Below are 16559 nucleotides of genomic sequence, written 5' to 3' on the forward strand. Positions count from 1 at the left end.
AAGCTGGGATTTTCCAACACATATATTCTATCATAGGCTTTTCACAAAAAGAACAAACGTTTCTTTTGTGCTGTGTGCCCAGAAAAGCTGCTACATGACCACTGTCCTGCCAGGATTTGATGCTGAGAAGATGCAGCCTGATAAGTGGAGGCAATGAGCTCCTGGTTCCACTGGGGCCGTTGTGAGGGGCTTTAAGGGCAGGTCTGTGAGTCAGAGTGAGTTTGCATTCTGACTCACCATTAGCTGTGGTATGGAGCTACATGTATTCTGTTATGTACATTTGGAAGAGTAAATCCCCTTAAGTCCTCTCAATCAGTATAGTTGTGCTTAGGCTCAGAGGCCTTTTCCAACTGTGAACCTCAGTCCTTGTTGAGTTTCAGGTGGAAGTAAATGCAGAGGGACTTTCTACAGCTGTGTCATGCCAATGAAGAGTGCAACCCATTTCTCAGCACATAAAGAATATGGAATCTGGTTGAACACTTCTGGAGTAAATGGGATGCCTTTGCCTTTGAAAACAGTGAAGGCAAACTATTTAAACTGTGTTATACAATGTGCTTTATTAACGCAGGAATTTTAATTTAGCACTGAGAAGGTAACATGTGCTGTGTGTTACATGCTTCTAGGATGGAGGTTGAGTTTTCCTCAGGGTGCAGCTGGTTGGAAGCACAAGGAGCTGTTGTGGTTTCTGGGGTTTAGCAGATCAGCCAGGCAGTGTACCAGGCATGTGGGAGCTGGGCAGCAGTGGACCATGAACAGAGCAGGGCAGGACTGGAGGGCAGTGGTCAGTGAAGTGGCTGGTTCTGCTGCTGGGAATCCAGCTGGGAGAGGGATTATTTCTGCATAAGGGAGTTCCCTGCAACTCTGATGCAACTCACAGTGCTTCATCCACCAAGTGAATGCAGCAAAAGCAGTAGTGAATCACTTGTTTGTAAAAGGGGTACCATAGCTTTTTAATTGTGATATTATTAGAGAATCTTCTGGAATGAAGAGAGTCAAATTTTAAAGCATCTTCTGAATCAAACTATTGCCTCCTATGACATTTTCCCTCAAGGCAGTGATATTATTGCCTTGATTTTCTTCCAAGAGCATCTCTGAAAGGAAAAGACTTCTTTTTTTCTTAGATGCCAGTTATTCTAAGTGTGTTTCTCAGTTACTCATGGTGGTTAATGCAAAGCACTTGATCTCCTGGGCATTTTGCGCTACTGGTTTTACAGCCAGGTGTTTGCTGTCATGAGTTAGGCTTCTGTTAATTAGGGCTTCATATATTCTGCAAAACATTACCAGATTTGTTCTCCCTGCACACTCTTCATTCATTGCTACAGAGCAGCAGAAAACAATTTAGCTCTCTGGCAGTGTATTTATTACAACACCATATGTTCTATGTTTACTTATGCTGTACAATTAAGTGATTGTACTGCAAGTCATGGCCAAGTTCCTGAATAGCTGGGGCCTAAAAACAAGCTCTAAAATTCATATTTAGATTCCCAAATAGAAGATCTCATTTTCAAGTATTGAGTCCACCCTGACTCTTGCTGAGTTTTTTGAAGCAAGCAGACAATCAGCATTTTGAAAAACAGGCCTGCTATGTTCTTCCCATGCTTCTGTGGGGAATCTAAACTTTGGTTTAGACTCCTCTTAATATTTGTGGTATTGCAGTGCCTGTTGTATTCTCTACATTGCAATAATTCCTAGTGAGGCTTGTTCATGCTGACAAACTATCAATTTGGATTGATTAAAATATTCAGTAGAAAGGTTGCCAGCAAGATTGCAATTTGGAGTCTTTGCTGAAAGATGGAGAGGCACAAAGTAAGAATATTTCTGTCAAGTCACTGGGCTTTTTCCATGAAAGGGTAGGCTTTAAATAGCATCTTTCATATAACATGCTTAACTGCCTGTAGCTGGCAACTAACCTGAGTGAAATAGGGTTCATCAAAAAGCCTGATTTTTCTCTCAGTACTATTGGAAGCTCTTCAGTGTGTCTTAGTGAGGTTCTTTTTTTTTTTTTTTGAGGTTTTCCAAGGTTTTTCTCCAATGTGTGAGTACAATAAAGCTTTCTTTCCTTTCTCTACATTAAAATTTCAAGGAAATTCTGATTCATTCTTTCAGGAGCTGAGTTAAATTCTTTCCTCTGGCTCATTTTAAAACAAATTGTATAAGCCTCAGATATGTGTGCTAACTGAAGCAGCAAATGTATGAAATGGTGGTGTTGCTTTGCTTTATGCTGCTCATCTTTGAGAAGAGGATGCTATCCTTAATCTGTGGGCTCAGAAGCACAGCAGGAGGACTTTTTGACCTAGAATAAAACAATGACAATATTCTGTGAAAGTATATCATGCACATGGATGCTTCTGAAATATATTGCTGGGGATAACTTGGTCTTTCTTTTCAAAAGAAAATCATACCAATATGTCACCATGATATTTTCTGAAAAATCCCTTTGCCAGAATTTTTCTCCTGAGAAGCCTTAGAAAAGAAATGTCTGATTTCTTTGGAATGTGGTCTGGAGGTTGTTTACCAACAGGTGCATCTTTGATTGGTTCCATGTGAATTGTTTTTAATTAATGGCCAATCACCATCAGCTGTGTCAGACTCTGAGGAGTCAGTCACGAGCTCTCATTATCATTCTTTTCTAGCCTTCTGATGTCTCCTTTCTCTTTCTTTAGCATAGTTTTAGTGTATCATTTCTTTTAATATAATATCATAAAATAATGAAGCAGCCTTCTGAGAACATGGAGTCAAATTCTCATCTCTCACCTCATCCTGGGGACCTCACAACCCCACACCAATGCCTTTCAGAAAAAAAGACATCTTACATGATGAGGGGAAAAGGAAGGAATTATTCCTCATAATGTAAGAAAAAGTAGATAAATTTAGATGGTCCTAAAACAGGAGGATTTAATATATAATAAATCAGCAGAGTGATCTGACACAATTGCAAAGGTGACTTTGAAAGAATTTCTCATTTTCTTTTCAGATGTCTTTCATTTTTCATATTCACATGCCTTGATGGATCATGCCTTTTGTTGGATCAAGATTTGAGGCCTTTTCAGTAATTAAAATGCGGTTTTTCCCACATAGAGGCTGCTCTTGAGAAAATAATTTTGCTTTGTAAACATTATTTGTCTGAGTCTGACTGCATGTCTGCATTCCCCTTGCAGAGGCACAGCGATGGCTGGAATTGTTTTTGGCATAGTATTTATGATGGGAGTGCTTGCTGGGATTGCCATCTGTATCTGCATGTGCGTGAAAAGCACCCGTGAGACTCGAGTCGGGGTCATCCGAGCAACGCACGTCAACACCATCAACACGTACCCAGGTGAGGAACCAAAGGGACAGCCCTGCCAGAGTGCCCGTGGTCATGGCAGGAGTGTTGTCCTTGGAGAGTTACAGCTCCACACTCATGATCTGGTTATTAGAATTCTTAGAAATGCCTCTGCCCAAATTAAGATGCAAACGAGACCATATGCCAGTGACAATAGTATGGGTTTGGTCTGACATGAGAGAGAAAGAAAGAAATAGAAAATAGGTGGGGGGACAGAAAGGTAGCTGATAGAGACAGAATAAGGAAAATATCGCCACTCCATGGATCCCAGCGAGTTCCATCGATCCACTCCAGCTGGTCTTCTTGGTGATGATGGTCCCCCTGAAAAGTATAGAATACAATGGGATTATATGGCTCAGGCCAGGTAGGAAAACCTCCCTGGGGCAGGGGGGAGTTTGCCATTGTCCCTTACAACAGACTCTGGGTTCATTGCATCATGTGCTGTCCTGTGGTGCCAGGCTTCAGGAATGACTGTGGCGGGGGCACTTCAGGGGGCCTTTGATGGATTATGGCACTCCCTCAGCTGCCTCTCACGTGAATGTCCCATGGATGTCACCTGTGGGGTTGGGGGTTCCGCAGCTGGGCTGGTTTGTGTAAGGGAGGATGGGTGTTCACTGCCTCTGACCAGAGGTTACACCCAAAAACTCCTGCCTCTCCTCGTTTTGGGGAGAGGAAACTTGGCTGCTGTGGTCTCCCTCACCCCAAACTCAGCCAGGGAAGAATCTCTGCTGGATTTGGCTTTCTTGGGGATACATTCCCTCAGCCTTCTTTGTTTTTCCCTAGGCCTGAGATGATTGAACAATAGCATCTTATCTAGGTGATTTAGCTTCCAGTCTAAAGTTTCAGTCTGGTATCTTCAGGGAGGCTTCTTTGGTTAGAGCTTGTTTTATACAGTTTTTGTTATAATGGGCAAAACTCTTTTATATATCAGTGTTTGAGGCATGAACTATTTCAGTCTCTGACACAAAGTAAATGGGGAATGTGACTACAGCAGGAGGCTCTTCTCAGTCTGGAGGGGAAGAGCACAGCTCCTGCAGAGAAAGGCAGGGTAGCTCAGCATGCAGAGTCTGGCAGCACAGCTCTGTCTGGGAGGGCTTGTTCAGCTGCTGGGTGGGCTAAGGAGATCTGGCCAGGGGACACACTTCGCAGGTGGGTGGCTCACAGTGCCTGCAGCAGTGTGTCAAGTCCTTGCTCAGGGCAGTGCTGCACTTTACAGGACAAAACATCTCCCCATGCCAGAGGGGGAGTAGATCAGTTGTTCATCTTTAGTGTTCTGGTTTTTGTATTTGTTCTTGTTCATGTGCAGCTCGCTCCTTTGCATTGTCCAATATAATGGAGGCCAGGCATATCACAGAAGGGGGAAAACCTGCACAATAAGGTCTATGGAGCTTAGGCTTTGAGTGTTGATGTGGAGTCTAATGCAACCTGAGCTGACTGGTTTTTGCCCAAAGCTCACAAGCACTGCTGGGTGCTGCAGGATCTCAGCTGGTTTCTACAAAAGGACATGGACATCTCTGCAGGGTGTTCTGTACTGCATGTCCCAGCAGGAGGGACTGCTGGCAAGGGTGCAGTGCTCAATCTCTATCTATCTGGCATCATGCCTGAACTGAAATTTGGAATAGAAATTTGAACAAGGGTTATAAAATCATAGAATGCACTGGGTTGGGGTGGACCTTAGAGATCACCTAGTTCTACCCCCTTCCCCCAGCCCCAGGTGGGGACATGGTGCTGAGGTACCTGTTTGTGCCTTAGTCAAAGTTAGCTGAGTGTTCAGCCTGCTCAGTGCAAGCTTCTCCATGAGTTAGAATTGTTGTGATGTAATTTTTTTGAGGTGCAGGCAGCAGCAGGAAGGCACAGGGTCTAAGGCAGAGGTGTCACAGGGTCTGCAGCGTCCCAGGGGACAGTAGGGACCCCTCGTGCCTCTGGGGCAATGCAGTTGTGCCCAGAGTGAGTGTGAGCTGGTACATATGGCTGTGTATGAGCCAGCTTGGTGTAGAGTCACCCACTGCACCACACTTGTCAACTTGCACCACTCTAGGAGAGCCAAAGGAGGTGGCACCAAGCCAGCTGGGGTCTGCAAGGCTTATTTGCCTCAATTCCACATCTACCATATGAAAATGGCCACATTGTTGAAGAGAAAAGCAGAGCCTGAATGCAGCATAATGGTGTTTATGCAATTCAGTGACATTGTTAATTACAGATTTAGGAGCAATTGCCTTGGGATAACTTTGGGAGTTCATTGTAATAAAACACAGAGGTTCCATGCATGAAGTCTTGTCATCTCACTCCTAGAGATCCTTGCTTTTATATTCCCTCCTTTTGCAAGGTTGCAGAGAACCTGAGGTGCATTATATATACTTATCAACAAGCTATACAATACTTTCTATGTGTTCCTTTGTTATACCATCTCTAATGTCTGTTTTCTCCCTCACAGTATTTGTTTCCAGTTAGATTGAAAGCATCTGTGATCATCCTTATAATTTCAACATTATTTTGTGTACAGAGATGAGTATGAAAGGAAATGGCAATATTCTCAACCATGAATTGTTGAAGAGCTACTTCAAAAACAAATAGTTGCTGCAAGCTGTAAAAACAACAGCAAAATGAAAATTCCAGGGCTGTAACCTTTTCTTCCCCAGTTCTGCTCTGGCAATGACACACTCTTACCTCTCAGTCTCTAGGCAGTTTGAGTCTACACCTCAAGGCCTCTAGTTGAAGCATCAGTGTGAGCAGCCCTTCCTCTCAGCAGCAGGTTTTGGAGGATGGGGAAGCTTGGAAATGTTTTCTGTGTTCCCTGCTGTCATGAACACTTCTGGAATAATGACTGACCTGGTTTGGCTGCATGGCTTGTGACCAACACTACCCCTGCCATTACCTGCTTTGGACAGGAACAGCAAGTGTGAGGATGCTCTTGCTTCTGCCTCAGCCACAGCAGCAGTGCAGTGTTCAAGAGGGCAGAGCATGCTTTTCATGGCACAGTGGGATTTGAATCTCTTCCCCCATCACAAACATCCATGGTTTCTGTTTCCACTCTTTGCTAGTACTGTCTTATTGCCAGTCTGCCTGAGACATCTATGGAGGGGACAGGAGAGCATCTGCGGTGACAGAAACGGAGAAATGAGCAGACTCTGGACCTTAAAATTTGTAGAGAATATTCTATTTGGATGCTGACACAGAGCCTTTAGTTCTTACCTGCTATCATTCTGCAGCATTCACTTTTTTGTCAGTGAATGAATCCTTTTTCTTTAATGTTATTAGAAGTAATTGAGAACAGGTTTGCAGCCACTTCTGAGAATTTTTGTTGCCTCCTAAATGCCTAATCCACTTTATGAAGGCTGGGCTCTCCTCAGATGTCCCCATTGGTGTGAGCAAGGTGAAAGCTTTGTTCTTTCTCAGCCCAAGCCATGCTAAGATGTCTTGCCTTGGTAAGTGTGGTGCTGCTGTGTTTGCCATGGTTTGGCACCTGGAGATCCAGAGGGAGTTTGAGGTGTCTGTGGAGATCAAGAACCCTGACTGCTTCATTTTGACATGACATAAATCCCTGTTGCTGCTGAAGGAGGTGGAAGGGAGTGGATCTGATAAAGTCAGCCTTTCCCCCCCAAAAATGTTTAGCTCTACCACATTTTCCTTGTATCATCTGCCATATAGGCACTCAGACACTGTTACTGGCACAGCCTGTTGGTAGGCACACAGCTAAGGAGGGAAGTAAAGGGCAATAAACAATGACTCACTTTGATATAAATTGACTGTATAATGGCAGCCTGAAAAAAAAATGAATGAATTGCCAGGAGGTTTTATATCAGTTGCATGCAAGTCTGGATATCATCAAGAAAATACTTGGAGGCTGCATCTGAAAAACAGTTTTTTAACTCTGTGTTCTTTTTTCTCCCATTTCAGTGGCTCCACCACCATACAGTTATGAACATGAGATGGAGCACCCAGCTGACCTACCTCCACGTTATACTGCAGCCCCACAGACTGTGATACAGTATCCCCCACCCCCTCCATACCCTGGCTATTCAGGGAAATGATTAACATGGCTTCACATGGATATTGACTGCCTCTTGAAACAGCCAGCACTGCTGGGACAATGCTGTTGGCTCAGGGACAAATAGGATTGGGTTCTGCATCAACACATGTGGCCACGTGTTGCAATAGAACTGGAAAGGTTGCCAATGCTCAGGATGAATGAAAATACTGTCCACTTTGGACCAGCATGTTTCCTGATTAAACAACATATGACCAAAGAAACAGTGCCTAAAAGTTAGTGTCAGATGAGAGTGCTTAACACCAGTTCTTAGCTTCACCTGCAGCAGGAGTGGGGGTTTTCCCACATAGGAATGTGCAAATGGTGCAAACAGTTCAACAAACTGTTTCAAAAGCACAAGAGAGTGTGGGGCTTATTCTGGAGGAAAGCATCAACTGTTGCCTTGAGGTAACCACTGTGCCTTTCCTTGAAACGAGGGGGATAAGCAACAAGAAAGATTGAAACTGTTTTCTACTTCCAGCTGATAATACCCAATGATCACTATGCCTATTGGTCTGATAACCATGTTACAAGGAGAAGGGCTGGTAGAGTTTTCTAGTAATTAAAAACTTATGGGTATTAGTTTTGGCCAAGTGCAGATTTTTTTAAGTGCCTCTTTTTAAGCAGTTTGTGACTAGTTTATGAACAGAGATATTAACATAAGGATAATTCTTGTATGTGAAATACACTAATTTATAGCTGATCTATTTTTACCTGGACTTAAAACCTCTATACATTGAAAATATGCTAAAATGCCTTTTACACCAGCAAATGATATTTTGACTTTTGTATAAAAATACTGAATCAGCAGAACTCACAAATGGGAGAAAAAAATACAAAACAAATATTAAAATGTCATAGATTTGACATCACAAATTGCATAAAGCCAGGGGTTTAAAATTTTATTTGCCAGTAATGAGGATATTCCAGACATAGCAAAGAGATGAGAGTGGAGACTGAGATTACTTTTGAATGTGTCTTGGGCAATTTAAAACTGCAGGTCATCAAGTAATATTTTTACATTTGCCATGCATATTGTTCAAACGTACTTATTCTCCACTATATGCAGTCCAGATCTTCATGATGTAAAATATTCCATGTACTTATGCAGGTAACTGTAATTCTGCAGCAGCTATTTGACTTCCAAATACCATATTCCATTACCTAAAGCATCATCTTTCAGTGTTAAGATTATTATTTTTCTCAGATTTATATGCAAACCACAAAGAGTGGGTCTCTTCAAGAATTCAAAAGTGCTGAATCCTCTCGGTTTGAGTTGGGTGTCTGAGCAGTTTGAGAATGTTACAGCTGTGGCATCAGCTGCAGGGTACTGCTGGTTCACAGAGATCAGAATGCATTTAAATGTTTTCCAGTGTAGCCTTTCTCTTCTTTTCAAGTGTATTGATGTAGCAACAAATAAAAAAGCAACTTGCAAAAAAGAAGATACTGTATCCCAGTGAAATCAACCTCTCATGCTCCCTGAAGTCTGGTGGTTCTGGTATTCAGTCCTGATTCAGGGAAGAACTGAAGCAACATTTAACTGAGCATAAAATTTATTCAGAGACATTCTTGAAACAAGACCTTACTGACTGTTCTTGCTCAGATTTTGCAGTTGTATTTGTCCTTTCCAGGCCGACTAAACTTACCCCCTTGAAACTCCACTTGAAAGTGCAAATGGGCTCAGTCCCTGCCAGTGTAAGTTCAGAAGATCTGTGTTGTGGCCGTTGGCCACACTGAGTCCCCAAGGTACCAAGGCAATTGTGACCCAGTTAGAGGAAAACTGAGCTGTGTCTCAGGTGTTTGCTTGATGAAAATGCAGAGTTTTAGGACTGCAGTGGAATGCATTTGAAAAGGGCCAGCGGTGACAGAGTGGGTTGGGTAAGACATTGCTGGTGCAAAGGCTGTGAGTTCTAGGAGCAGAGGAGTCATTGTGGCTAGGGTCAGAGGCTGGCAGCTTTATAATGGAGAAATCCAGGACACTAAAACTCACCACCCCACCGGTTTGCCACTTGTAAAGTGACACCAGGAACCTGGGCTGCTGAGTTTTGTTTCCCATGGAAAAGGGTGTTGTTTTCCAGGGGTCTGTGGCCCTGAGTGGCCGATCATCTGCTAGGGTACTGGAAACCACAAAGCCCAGAGCTCCAGGCACACTGCAGCTGCAAAAGGTATCCCAAGGGCAACACAAAGCTGCCACAACATGGCTCCCTCCACAGCTTTTTCCTTGGAATGAGCCATAGCCCAGGCCTGGGTTTACTGCCTTGTTTTGTTTCCCTGGGGAAAGGGCTGGCATTCATGTTCAGGGTCCTGTGGCCAAAAATGGCCAGCTGTGTGCTGGAATTCCGCATTGCACAGGATGGCTCCCAGAGCCTCGCCACCTCCTGTGCCAGCTCGAGCTGGTTTCGCAGTGCCAAGTGCCTTCTGCAAACTGACACCAGGAACCTGGGCTGGTGAGTTTTGTTTCCTGGGGAAAAGGCCTGATCAGTTGTTCAGGGGCCTGAGGCCCAAAAGGGCCGGCTGCCTGCTGGAATTCCACATTGCGCAGGATGCTTCTCAGAACCAAGCAGGCACCAGTGCCATCTTCAGTTGGTTTGACAGTGCCAAGTGCCTCCTGCAATCTGCCATTGGGAACCTGAGCTGGTGAGTTTTGTTTGCCAGGGAAAAGGGCCGGTGTTCGAGTCGAGGCACCAGAGCTGAGATTGCCCTGGAGCCCATGGTTAGGCAGCTGTGCCTTTGTAGACCACTGAAGTCCATGATTGAGCAGAGATCACCTGTAGCCCCTGGAGGATCCCATGCCTGTGCAGGGGCATTCTTGAAGGTAGCTGTGACTCCATGGGGTGTTCATACTTAAGCAGGGACCCACACTGGAGCAGTTGATTAAGAACTGTGTCCCATGGTGAAACTCAAGTTGGAGAAGTTTCTCCTATGAGAGGGAACCCACACTGGAGCAGGGTCCTGGCAGAGATCACACTGATTCAGGCTTGGGAAATCAGCTGATAGGTGTGTGCACATAATGAACCTTGAGATAAACCATAAGAGGCTTCTTAACAACAGACTCTGGACCTTTGTGTAAGATACACAGCTATGCTATTGCAGTATATTCACCTTCATCTTCAAGAGGCTGTAGTGAGTTATAAATGGTTCCTGGTTGTTGCCTTCACCTGGTGTATCTGGGAGACTGTGAGAATAAAACAAATTTTCAGCAGGTCTTGCTATGTAATACAATCAAACTAGGGCTGTTGAGGAAGCCTTCCCTACTGGAGTGGTCTCCCTCTCCCCAGCCATGAGTCTTCCCCACTGTACCAGTGGCTGCTCCCTGGTTCTGCTAGGTTGGTGTGTGGCACCCATAGGATGGCAAAATGAATGGGAGACATGGCAGTGGGACAGATTGGCAGGAGTCAATACTGACTGCCACTGAAAAATCTAAAGTTAAAATCCACATTCCCCTTTGGTTGCTGGTGTTCATAGTTGAGCCTAATTTTGGTTAGCTTCTGTGAGTTTGCAGACAAACTGACTGGTGATGTGGTGCAGAAAGGGAATGCTGAGTCCCAACGACTGGAATATTTCAGAAAGGTAATATTGACGCATTGATCAGGAATCGTGGGAAAAGTCACAACATACACATGGAAGTTTATTGATGCTTATCTTTGAAGCCAGAAGAGTGCATCTTGATGTTCCCATACCTTCCACACCTGTCATGGATATTTAAAAAGAGATCAGGAGCCCAACCTATGTTTGTTCTGTCTCTAGCTGCTGCAAACAGTTCCTTTTGAAGCCTGATCTTCAAAAGTGGTAAGCTGGGATGGGGTTCCTTCTGACACAAATAAGGAAAATAAAAGAGGCCGATTGAGAGCTTAGATCTTGGCTTTATGGGAAGTGAGAGAAAACAAAGCATCCCACTAGTTGGAGCTCAAGATTCACTGATGCTTTAGAGCGCTTCTCTATCCATGGGTAATAAAGAGTCTTTTTGATCTTGGTAGTTCAAACAAGAGTTATGGTGAGAGATATGTTATGATACTTGGTGAGAATTTTCATAAATGAAATAGGACAACTGGGATTGTTGTGTCTGCAACCGAATAATTCTGGCCTAGAATCAAGCATGATGAAGTTGGGTTAAACAAAGTGGGATCTACTGAGTAAAAAAAAAATTCAGAAATATGCCTACTCATTTTATATCAATTTGATGAGCTGGTATTTTCAACCTTTGCAATTTAAAAAGGCAATTAAGTCTCTGCCATTTGCTTTTTCAATGCTCCGCAAGTAAGAAAGGGGAGTGCAGGCCGACCTTTAGCAGCAGCTCTGCCTGTCCTTGCTCTCCTGCAGTCAGGTGACAGCATAGGTGGAGCCTGAAATGAATGGCCACAGCTCTGAGCATCTGCATCCATCTTTGGGAACTGTTAGGACATCAAAATGGTCAGCTCTACAATCTCTAGATGGTAAAATTTTGAGACAGTATAATTAATTTGCCTAAGTTGTCCATAACAAACATCTGGCAGGTACCTCATGCATTCCAGTGTCTGTTGAAACATATGCACATCTGTGCCTCAAAAATGGGTCCTGCTGCAAAACTCTTGAATTTTGCAGTCCCTGGTCTCCTGCTAAGACCTCCAGGCTGATTCAAACATCATATATTGCACTGGAGTATGGAGTATCCTGTATTTCACTGGAGTATATGGAGCATATTGCTTCATATCATAGGGGGTTAATTCATTAGCAGTTATAAATCAAGGGAGAGCTCTGAGGTCCTAGCATAGGAAGGACATGGATCTGTTGGAGCCAGTCCAGAGGAGGCCACCAGGTAGATCAGAGGGATGGAACACCTCTTGTATGAGGAATGGCTGGGAGAATTTGGATTGCTCAGCCTGGAGAGGAGAAGGCTTTGGGGTGACCTGATTGTGGCCTTCCAGTACCTGAAGGGAACTGAAAAGAATGATGGAGAGACACTGTTATTTACAAGGGCTGGGGGTGACAAGGCAAGGGGGAATGGCTTCAAACTGACAAACAGTAGGTTTAGATCAAATATTGGGAGCAACCTAGTCTGGTGGAAAGTGTCCCTGCCCATGGCAGCGGGATGGAAACAAGATGAGCTTTAACGTCACTTCCGACCCAGGTTATTCTATGATTCATTGCCTTAAACATTGTTTAGCTCTTCTAGTGAAAACAGTGAAAAAATAACTAGGAACTCTCACAGAGTTTCAGAAATAAAGGACTGTATTTGTTGTCACTAACAGCAATTTGTTGCTGCTTTTTTTTGTGTAAGCTCCCCATTCCCAGTGCTGTGAGGAGGTTGGTGAGGGTCAGTGGTGCCAGGGCAAAAGGCAAGTACCGGAGTAGGTAGGATCTCTCTGTTCCTCTGGAGAGGTACATGTCTTGTTTGCAGTTCACATTCACATGGTTATTGGAACTGGATGATCTTTAAGGTCCATTCCAACCCAGGCTATTCTCTGATTCTGTGATCTCTTCTTCCAGAGCCAGCTCAGCCTCCAGTGGCTTTGATTTGATATACAGATGAGATCTTGTCCCCTAACAAGTTAAGGCACCACAGCAAGCATAATATAAGGATTTAAACATAATTATAATATAATTTATGTCTATTTTTTCTTAATAACAAGAATGTTCTCTTAACAAATAGAGTAGAAGTCCTAGTAAAATATCTGTATTGTATTGTATTTGAATATCTGTATATTGGCCTTGCCCTGATAAGCCCTGGTTGTTTTTGATAGGCTGCAGCTGTAGCTAGTGAAGATAACCATTATAAAAGGGGCTGGGCTTGGCCAGTCAGGGAGAGCCTGGAAGGAGCCCTGACTAAGAAGGAGCAGCAAGCAGAAGTCTGTGCTGTGAAGAACTGCCCCCAAGAAATATCACCGAGAAGGTACGGGACTTTAGAAATATGATTGTGACAGTATGGGACTCTAGAAATATGAGTACAACAAACAACTTTTCAAGGAGTACCTACATTCTTATTAGCTGGTATTTTCTAAAGAGCAAAATGTTGTGTTGTTACCTCTAGGCAGCAGCTGTTTCTCTGTTGTATGAAACTTTGGAGAAACACCAAGGCTAAATAGAAGTTCCTAGCAGAAGCTCTGTGTTTTAAGTGGGCACGGACAAGCCTTGCTCACCACAGGGGAATGGAAGGAGTACCTTTTGCAGGGCAAGGAACAGATGCTGTACAGCACTGTCTACCTCCCAGGTCTGAATAAAAACCCAGTATGTTTATTTTACTAATCTTTCTAGGAGGAACATTTAGCTCCATGACTTGAAAAAAAGCAGTTCTAAAATTCAGAGGATGAAGAGTTTCTCTCATGCTTGACCCTATTCTTGTCACCTAATAATAATGGTGCATTTCAGGATCTCTGCAGAGCCTGGCAAAACAAAGAGTTTTTCAGCTAATGAAAAGGAGAGATATTTTTGTAAATGCCATGTAAACATGAAGTTTTATCCCCTCTCTGCATTTTGGAGAGAAAGTTAATATTTCAGAACCTTCTTTTTAAATTTTTTTTTAAAATATTGATTCCTTGTAATGTTTCTAGGATAGCAGGGATTGTTAGAAACAAACTGCTAATGAAGTTGACTAACACCCTAAAGGACAAAAGTTTTTGGTGTGAGAGTTGGCTGGTAGTGTGGTGCTCATCTCCTTAGCCCTGATCCATAATAGCTCTGGGGTCAACATTTCTCTCTGGTATTAGAGCTGGGGCTGGCTGCCTGCTTCTACTCCTGATGGTGTCTCTGCTCCCACACCCCATCCTCAGAGAGCTCCTTCATTTCTCCCACCTGCTCTTGCCCTGGTGCTGGGCCATTGCTCCAAGACCAGCAATCCTCCTGGTTACCCATCCTACATAGGTCATGCCTCAGCAACATGACCCCTCTGAGGATTTCTGATCCATTCCTTGCTCTCCTCAGCAGACTAGAGTGTGAAGTCAAGGTTGAGCATTCAAAGGCATGAAGGTGGAGTCACTACTGGGCTGTTGGTGACTTCAGGATGGGCTTGGGAAGGCACATGAAGACCGTGAGCACTATGGATGTGAATTTTTCTGCCACCCCAGAGAAAACAACTTTCTTGAGGCAGCCTGCAGCAAATTCCTCCAGAGTCTAAAGCCTTCACACACTGTTTCCACTATGGGCAAAATGTTTCTGTGTTAAAGAGCTGGCTCCTAACAGGCAGTGCTAGCCAAAGAGCGGAATGGGCCAGCTCTGGTAACACTGGCTTGTGCTACCCTGTTGAGGGCTCTCCCCTGATCTGCGCAGGAAAATGGCACAATCCACCAAAATTGGTGGAAGTACTCTCACTGAAAGGGGCAGAGCTCTCATCTTGGTCTTTCATCTATGAGAGCCCATGGTTATTGCGTTGCTTTCTTGATGGCAATTTTATTTTACATCAATTATTTGAAATGTATAATTCCCCCAACAGTAATACGCTAAGTCCTTTCTCTTCAGCATGCTATTTTTCAGCATTTCAGATCAAATACGCTTTTGCAATAAAAAATTATTAATTACATATGTATTACATGGTGATGTGAAGCCTAATTACTCTGCAGCACAGAGGAGAGATGGAATAGTTAATATCCCTTTGCTTCAGGAAAAGCTGCAGAATAATAAAATGGGAAGTTGAAATAATCACTCTGCCATCAGTTGTTCTCCCCTGGGCTTGCACACAAGGAGTCATATGGAGAACTGTTAGAGGCAAGCATCACTGAAGATTTCCTGCTCATTTCACTGCCTGTAAAATAATTTGTTTATTCAGGAGATGTGTTCTATCTTCACTGTGATTCAGAAGAATCTTAATCTCACATGATTGCTTTAATCCACTCACCTCAGTAATTAATACTGCAGCACAAAATTGGAAGCTTACTCTTTCTTGTGAGCAATATATTATGAAGTTATTCTTTTTGCTCAAGAAAGCATAGGTTATATGTTATTATTAGCTCTCTAAATCTGCTTTTTCTATATTATAATAGTAGTGTTGTCTTGGAAGATGGTAGTTAAATATCTAGATTTTTGCAGTTTATTGCAAAAGGAAACTTGGTTAAAATGGGAGCAGGAACAGTCTAATTATTATGATATATATTAATAGATTAAAAATTATAATTAATATAGCTTTTTAAACACAGCTTTTTTTTTTTTTAGTTTCAAAGGTGTCTGTTGACAACCCTGTTTATGAGATACCCAAGGGACTGTGGCTCTAGTTTACTTTGCAGGATGACCAGTTCTCCTTTTCCTCTTTTCTGTTTTGGTTTTTTTTGGTGTATGTGTGTGTTCCATTTGAGTTTGGCATGAGTTTTTGAAGCCTAAGTGACTGAAACTGTGAGCTGTTTCCCCAGAATAAAAATTTGAGTCCCAGAGCCTCAGTTTGAGTTAAGCAGTGCCTGGAGCTACCTATGCTCACACTGTTCAGAAGCAGCTGCCCAGGGATCAGTGTTTAACCTATTTACAGGACATGCTCTCAAACCAGTAACCAGCGGTGTTTTTATCTCACTGTCTTTTCTGCCAGGTGTTTCTCCCTCATCAAGTAGCACTTCCCATTCCCAGATAACTCCCATTTACTGCAGCAGTCATAAAAATGAAAATGTGCCCCAAATGCCAATTTAGGTGTGCAATCAGGGGACACTTTCAAGCAGGTAAAATGGAAAGCAATTGCCTGGTTACACAGTAAAATCAGTAAAATTTTACACAGTAAAATTGATAATAACTCTTTCTTTTCCATGGTCCCTTTCTTTCTATTACTATCTCTTCCCCTCAATATTTTACCCTCATTTTCCTCACCAAATATGTGATTGTTAATAGGATAGCTGAATGAATAGGACAATCACCTGGGATGTGATTTGCCTTTGCTCATGACTCTGCTACAGCTGTGATTTTCAACAACTAATCTTTGCCATGCTTCAGTTCCCTGGCAGGGATGGCATTTCTCCGTGAGATTGTGTGTTGGTTTTGCATGGCCTGGTTTTTGGCTGGAGGGAGGTAATGCTGCTGAGTTGTGTCCCACCCACAAGCAGGTCACCTGGCCACGTAGGTTGGCATAAATTCCATGGAAGATCATTTCCAAGGAGGATGATCTTACCAAGAAGTCTGAAATTGTGGAAGGTAGGTATAGTAGGAGTCCTAGTAAAATATCTGTATTGTGTATTGAATATCTGTATATAGGCCTTGCCCTGATAAGCCTTGGTTGTTTTTGATGGGCTGCAGCTGTAGCTAGTGAAGATAACCAGGATAAAA

At 43.2% G+C, this 16559-nt stretch overlaps 1 protein-coding gene across 1 annotated transcript in view; it reads left to right on the forward strand.

Annotated features, from left to right (window-relative positions):
• Positions 1 to 9827, forward strand: part of CYYR1 (cysteine and tyrosine rich 1) — a 31461-nt gene extending 21634 nt beyond the window's left edge. The window contains exons 3-4 of the mRNA XM_014267117.3: positions 3159 to 3316; positions 7220 to 9827. Coding sequence (XP_014122592.2) covers positions 3159 to 3316; positions 7220 to 7353 — 292 coding nt within the window. The 3' untranslated portion in view covers positions 7354 to 9827. The remainder of the gene's footprint in view (positions 1 to 3158; positions 3317 to 7219) is intronic.
• Positions 9828 to 16559: the final 6732 nt, after the last annotated feature.

This window comes from Zonotrichia albicollis, chromosome 2 (genome assembly GCF_047830755.1).
Source record: "Zonotrichia albicollis isolate bZonAlb1 chromosome 2, bZonAlb1.hap1, whole genome shotgun sequence".
Lineage (NCBI taxonomy): Eukaryota > Metazoa > Chordata > Aves > Passeriformes > Passerellidae > Zonotrichia > Zonotrichia albicollis.